The 6,849-nt window shown below is 33.2% G+C and overlaps 1 protein-coding gene across 1 annotated transcript in view; it reads right to left on the bottom strand.

The window, feature by feature from the left end:
* Positions 1 to 226: 226 nt before the first annotated feature.
* Positions 227 to 6,849, bottom strand: part of TRMT1L (tRNA methyltransferase 1 homolog (S. cerevisiae)-like) — a 38,139-nt gene continuing 31,516 nt past the window's right edge. The window contains exons 12-15 of the mRNA XM_008588366.1: positions 5,393 to 5,559; positions 4,233 to 4,295; positions 1,627 to 1,753; positions 227 to 1,524 (exon numbers count right to left, since the gene is read on the bottom strand). Coding sequence (XP_008586588.1) covers positions 1,305 to 1,524; positions 1,627 to 1,753; positions 4,233 to 4,295; positions 5,393 to 5,559 — 577 coding nt within the window. The 3' untranslated portion in view covers positions 227 to 1,304. The remainder of the gene's footprint in view (positions 1,525 to 1,626; positions 1,754 to 4,232; positions 4,296 to 5,392; positions 5,560 to 6,849) is intronic.

Genomic DNA, 6,849 nt, shown 5'->3' with positions numbered 1-6,849 from the left:
TTTATTTCTGCTAAATTAATATTCTATGTTCATCTAAACTTCCCACCCCCTAGATTTTTTGTATATGTCATGGGAGTGCTTTTTTTTCTTATGGAATATATTTAATCAGTCATAACCAATCCCTCCCCCAAGCTTAATGGCTATAAAAAGTTACTTCCCGTAATAAATATTTTAGGGTAAATATGGATTAATCCTTGAGATAAAAACTTAACTTTTATACCAAATCTTTTCATCTGAAATCTTATATTCAAATGAAGCAAGAATGATATTTATTAATGGAAACAAGAATTTATTAACTAATTTTTATAGTTAGGTTAGCCTGGCCTACTTAAACAAAAAATTTCCACAAACACACACATCACACACAACCCTCCCACTCCCCACAAAAAACCAACCAAACAGAAAAACCAGTCCCCAAACCAAAAAATCCTTCATAAGGTGACAAATTTTACTTGAGAGGTAGCACAACTAAGAGAATGAATACTGTACGTGCATTAACCAAGGCACTAGAAATCACCCAACCTGTTTAATTTATAACAAAATCTCTTCAGGATTTCAGTGCCTGTGAACAAATTATATTAGAACAATGGTCTCAATTTACTTTGACAAAATCTTCCTCTGTAGTTTAGTCATCTAAACTTAAACTAGTAAAAAAAAAAAATGTACTTCTACCTCAGGCAAGTGTTTAATTTCCTAAAAGCTAGTAGTTAATTAAAAGATCAATTTGGGGAGAAGTATGATTTCTTAAAAAGGAGAACATATTCTAACTTGGTAATTGTGAAATACATTAGTGACCTGGGTGAACACTGTTCTTCCTATTCTATTCAGGATAGTTTTAGTATGTGAAAGGCTTTCCCTTCATCTTGTACACTACTAGAAGAAAAACATAACATCATGAATCAGTTTAAGTAGAGATGTGATCAGGAACAGTAAAGAATGGCTTCCATACCATACATAGAATTCCAAACACTTTACATGTGAAAATTTTCCAAATTATTAAACAGTAGAGTGATCTCAGTCAGAAACTTGGCTTCATATGAAATGTTTCCATTAAAATTTTTTTAAGTTTTCTTTAAAATAAGAAAAACTTGGAAAGCAAAGCTCCCAAACCAGTTAAGTTAGAAACTGCTAATTCTCTGAATGAAAACAGCACTGTTGTTTTATTTTTACACCACTCAGTTGAAGAAATAGAAAAAGAACTACAGTCGGTATACAGAACTATTAGGCTATCTATACAGACACCTGAGAATAAACTCCTCTTTACATTTACCATCTTCTGCAGCCACTAGCTTCTGCTTTGTCATTCACTGACATTTCAACCCTACCGTATCAGCTACTATATCTTCGGGTGCCGACTGAACATGGCCCTCTGACTGTCCTCCAGTGTAGGTGGGGGTGCTGTACTTTAAGAGGATAGATTTAAACTGCACCAGAGGTGCATCTGTACGAACACCCATTGGGTCAAAGTGAGTTCGGCTTACTCGGAAGCCTGCTTGAGAAAGATAGCACAAAAACTTCTTCAACCTACGAGGAAAGGAAAAACAATCATTAGTTTCTTGCATTTTTATTTAAATCACAATGTTATTAAAACAGAATATACACTTTGCCATTTACTAGCTGTCTTACTTCGGCATATTCATTCCTTTAATGCTGTGTCTGTGGACGTTGTAATAAAAGGGAGGATGTTCAGTACTGACATCAGTCTTTTGCTTCTTGGCTAAATTTGTAATCATTTCATTATTTTTTCTCTTTCCTGAAACATACATATATACACACACACAAAGTTAGCATTCCCTGGAATACCACAAGCCAAATACTTTCATAATTATATACTGTCTCAAGTCTAAATCTTCTGAAACACCATTTCAACTTATCTACTCAATCTTAATTCTTATAATAATTTATTCTAGATATTTTTACTGTTTTTGTCACTTTTGTAATTTTAATATATAACTGTTTGCTGAATCAGAACTTCCTTTCTGCCTTCTTCAACTTCAAGCCTCAACTCTATTTCCAAATCCTGTAGGAAACCATTTATGAATTCTGGGCGAATCACTTCTTAGAGTTCATTATTGTCAGTACTACACTACTCAGACCTTGATTACGTTCTGTCATATTTTTCTTTTTTGTTTCATGTATGTAGGTCTTTTACGTGTGTTAAGTTCTTTCTCTCCAAATTATATTCTAGGTTCCTGGGGACAATGTCTTTCATTTTTATACCTGTATTCTCTACTGAATGCCTATTATCAGATACATCATAGGTCTTCACTGAAACAAAATAAAGAAAAACAACAAAAAAGTGTCAACAGTTTGGACACAAAAACCGATAAAAGTGCAATGTATGATCTCATTGTATACTTCGCAGTACAGTAGCTAGTCTTTCCATTTTAAATGAAAAGAGGCTAGCAAGATTCTAGCAATGTATCCTTCCAAAAATCATAAAAAAAAAAATAATTGAGATATCCAGCACTATTCAACCCTTGATTATTTACATATGGATGTTATGGCCAAATTTTATTACATTCAAAGATAAATATAAATTATTGTTGAATTGTTGCCTCTTTACATAAAAACAAAAAACAAAAGTGACCACTTGGGACCTTTCCATTAAATCAGATTAATTAAAATTTGATTATAACCTCACATGACACCTAGCAAGGCACTTTGTGAAAGGATGTATACCCAGATTTAGAATAAGGTCTAGGAAAGTCTGAGACAAAAAAAATCTGACATACTTTAATAGTGACTATCATCAGCAGTATATGAATTTTTTTGCCTTGTATTTTCTATCAGGGAAGATTTTGTGTGTTGATAGACCAGTCTTAGAATAATCATATAATTTCAGAGTTATAGAAGAGTCCATAGAGATTAGTCTAATTTCCTTAATTTATATAACAGAAAGGCTCAGAGATTTTAAATATTTTTAAAGTTTATTTATGTTTTACCTTATTCTAAAAAAAAATTTAAGACAATTCTGCTGAAAGTGAGGGATCGGGCTGAGATTATACAACTAACACCACAATGCAGTAGAATAATGCTCTTAAATCTAATGCTCTTTAGAGGATATAACAATGCTTTTTCATCCTCCAACTGAAAAATTAAGTAGAATATATTAAGTGATTTAAAAGTCAGAAAATTAGTTGAAGATGCCAGATGAACATGACTGTTGGAAAGAGCATGCAGTAATTACTAATCCATATATTATTAACAGGAGTTCAATTAAGTAGAATATATTAAGTGATTTAAAAGTCAGAAAATTAGTTGAAGATGCCAGATGAATATGACTGTTGGAAAGAGCATGCAGTAATTACTAATCCATATATTATTAACAGGAGTTTAAGTTTTCTTGTCTTTGAAGTTCAACACTAAACTGTTGCAACAACTAATACAAAATTACAGCTTATATTTATAGGCCACTGCTCTTTCAACCTTAACACTGTCTATATTCTTCTTTTTACTTGTATTCAAAACACAATTAGAATCTAAAATTGTCCTTTAAAAAGTAAAACAAAGCCTTAGACATTAAGGCACTGACATTTTTTTTTTTTTTTTTTAAAAAGATGACCGGTAAGGGGATCTTAACCCTTGACTTGGTGTTGTCAGCACCACGCTCAGCCAGTGAGCGAACCGGCCATCCCTATGTGGGATCCGAACCCGGGGCCTTGGTGTTATTAGCACCGCACTCTACCGAGTGAGCCACGGGCCGGCCCTAAGGCACTGACATTTTAACTCAACACCCTTTTGACATAAATTTGCAATGTCTAATACAACTATTTTAAAGTAAGTACACATATTAAACTACAATAAAGATATAATAAATTCTTATGACTAGAGAATAGGGTTTTCTGGTTAATAAAATAAAATTGCTATAAATCATATACTGATGAACAATTTTAAAAGAATGAGAATAAAATTTAATCTTAACTCTATGAAATTATCATATGTAATTTAATCTTATTTTGGTTCACATGGTTCTTCAAGATCTTATATTTCTTTCAAAGGGACCAGCACACAATAGAGATGAGAACAAAGTACAAACTAGTAGAAATTTTGAACTGTGTGAATGTTTATAAACAAGTTTTACTACAGTTTTGTTCTCAATATACAATTATGAAAATGTATTTTTAAGTAGGCTACCAAGGCTATTTCTTCTCTTCCTACCCTTCTGCTATCCGCCTTTTTGTGTTGATACATACATACGTACATGTATACACACACATATACATACATACCTTGTGCAATGTAATTATCTGTTGTGGTATCATCTGTAGTTTTAGTAAATACACCATTTTCTTCTAAAGTAAAGACAAATGGGAAAACAAAGTATTTTAAAGAATGACATTAAGCAACAATTCAAAGTTTAAATAAGTTTCTAAAATTCTATTCACACTGTTTTTATGAATATATAAGAGATTCTGTGGCCAAAACAGGCTACAAGAATTATATTTCTGGGCCGGCCTGGTGGCGCACTGGAGAGTGCGCTGCTTGGGAGCACGGTGGCGCTCCCGCCGAGGGTTCGGACCCCATGTGGTGACCGGTTCCCGCTCACTGGCTGAGCGTGGCGCGGGCGCGACACTGAGGGTTGCGATTCCATACTGGTCAGTAAAAAGGAAAAAAAAAAAAAGAATTATATTTCTTTAACCCCCTATAACAGCATATAATAGTAATATCTTCTAATTACTTATGAGAATGCTGGGGTGTTTAATGGTTTACCCTATATCAACAGCCAGATAAGACTACGGAAGCCTATTTATACTAAGGAGAAAACTTAGCTTTACTGAGTGATAACTGTAAATCTAGTTTCTGTGTCTCAATGGACATGACCAAAATTTTTGGCCACACCATTTCTAGAATTATCTAATTTCTCTTTCTAGAAAGCAGATAAAGGGTAATAAAATAACAAAAGACTTTTAATTCTTTTAATCTAGTAAAATTTATTTTAAAAGGGAGATTGTCTTAAAATCACTATTCATTTCAGGCTCCTGAGTATGAATAGTGAAACTATGAAATTAAAAAAAAAAATGTTAACAACCAGATTATTATTATTATTTTAATTTTTATTATTATTATTTTTCTCTTTTTAGACTGGTAAGGGGATCGCAACCCTCGGCACGGTGTGGTCTGCAACACACTCAGCCAGTGAGCACACCAGCCATACCCATATAGGATCCGAACCCATGGCCTAGGCTCTACCAGTGCCGCACTCTCCCGAGTGAAAAATGGGGCCGGCCCCAACCAGACTATTATTAGACTCACTAGGGAGTATTTACTTAAAGCACACTATTTATAACTATGGTGCTTTTGATTACAACATAAAATAAAGATAAAAAAGATACAGTATCTTGGATAACCAATTTGTAAGCTAGTAAACTATTTTTCTTCAATGACTCACCTTGCTTGTTGAGATTTGAAGGTACACGAACTGAACACTGACTTTGAGAAGTACACTCTGATTCAAAGATTAACGTCTTTATTAGGGTCTGAATGTCATCCAAACCATGGTGTAGAGATTCAAACAGCATTCTTTTGAGGAATCCAGTATTGAAAAGGGAACTTGACCTGACAGAGAAAAGAATCCTTGTATAGGGAATTGGGTTTGAGAAATGCTTTATTTTCTTTAAAAAAATAAGTCTCTATAATTTAACCACAACTAAGATATATAATTAATTATGGGATAGAGTAAAACTGAAATTCAAGAAGAATTTATAATTTAGTTTAAAATTGTTTATTTCTATTTGCCCACTCTTTTTGTTGTGTCAGTTCTCTAAACTAGGATTATTCAAGGAAGAAATTTCACTCACATCAAATCCATAAGAATTTATTAAGCCCTCATAAGGTATAAGTACTATGGTTTATGGGGTGCCCGGGATAGTGTGTGGAGGATATATACCAAAAGCTAAAATACGATGTTGATGCTATAAAAGCCTATAAATCTAGGTAGGATCTAGATAGGAGCATAGTATAATGCAGAGGTTTTCACAGTGTACATTCCAGTCAGTAATAGTAAATTTTAATTCCAGTATATATATATATATATATGGTGGTGGAGTGGGGTAGTTATAAAATGGCATAGGGAAAAATCTGATATGTTTCCCATTTAATTTGGGAATCACAGGTAATTTCAAAATATGAAAATCTGAGTCAGATAAAACTGGATTCCAATCCTGGCTCCACCACTTACTAGCTATGTAATCTTGAGTAATTGTTGCTTTTGAGTCTTGTACTCCTCATTATAAGGTGGAAAATAAAACTCACAGAGTTGTTATGGTAATTAAATGAGATAACATATGTACGATGCCTAGTACAAAGTATATCCTCAATGAATGGTAGCTGTTATTATTGGGGTTAGCAAATATATATGATTTTAAAGTGTCAAATGAATGATGAATGTAAGATATAGTAAAGGGATTTTAGAGATTATTTTGAGTTAAAGCACTAAGGAGAGACTTCAGAAAGGAAGTACAATTTAAATTGGGGGTGGGGGCGTGGGGAAAGGTATTCTAGACAAGAGTAAAGTCATGAACAGTGGCTTTGAGTGAGGAAATTATAAGGCATGACTTAGAACTCCATCTTGGGAGTTAGAAAATGTAAGTTCTTGCCTTGACTGTGCTAATAACTAATTTTGGGGGTCAGTTTTAGCAAGCTCTTAAAAACATTATGCCATAATCTCCTCATCTGTAAAAATGAGGAAGTTGAGCTAGAAGATTATTCTTCTAGATCCAGCAACCTTAATTTCTGAGATTAATGAATAAGATCAATATATAGTAGATTATATAGGTAAACGAGAGTACTAGAAGGTAAGGCTGGCTAGGTCATTTTTTTTTTTTTTTTTTTTTTTTTTTTTTTTTC

This window comes from Galeopterus variegatus, unplaced genomic scaffold (assembly GCF_000696425.1).
Source record: "Galeopterus variegatus unplaced genomic scaffold, G_variegatus-3.0.2 Scaffold4789, whole genome shotgun sequence".
In the NCBI taxonomy this organism is placed as follows: domain Eukaryota; kingdom Metazoa; phylum Chordata; class Mammalia; order Dermoptera; family Cynocephalidae; genus Galeopterus; species Galeopterus variegatus.
This window is presented reverse-complemented; position numbering and strand designations above follow the sequence as displayed.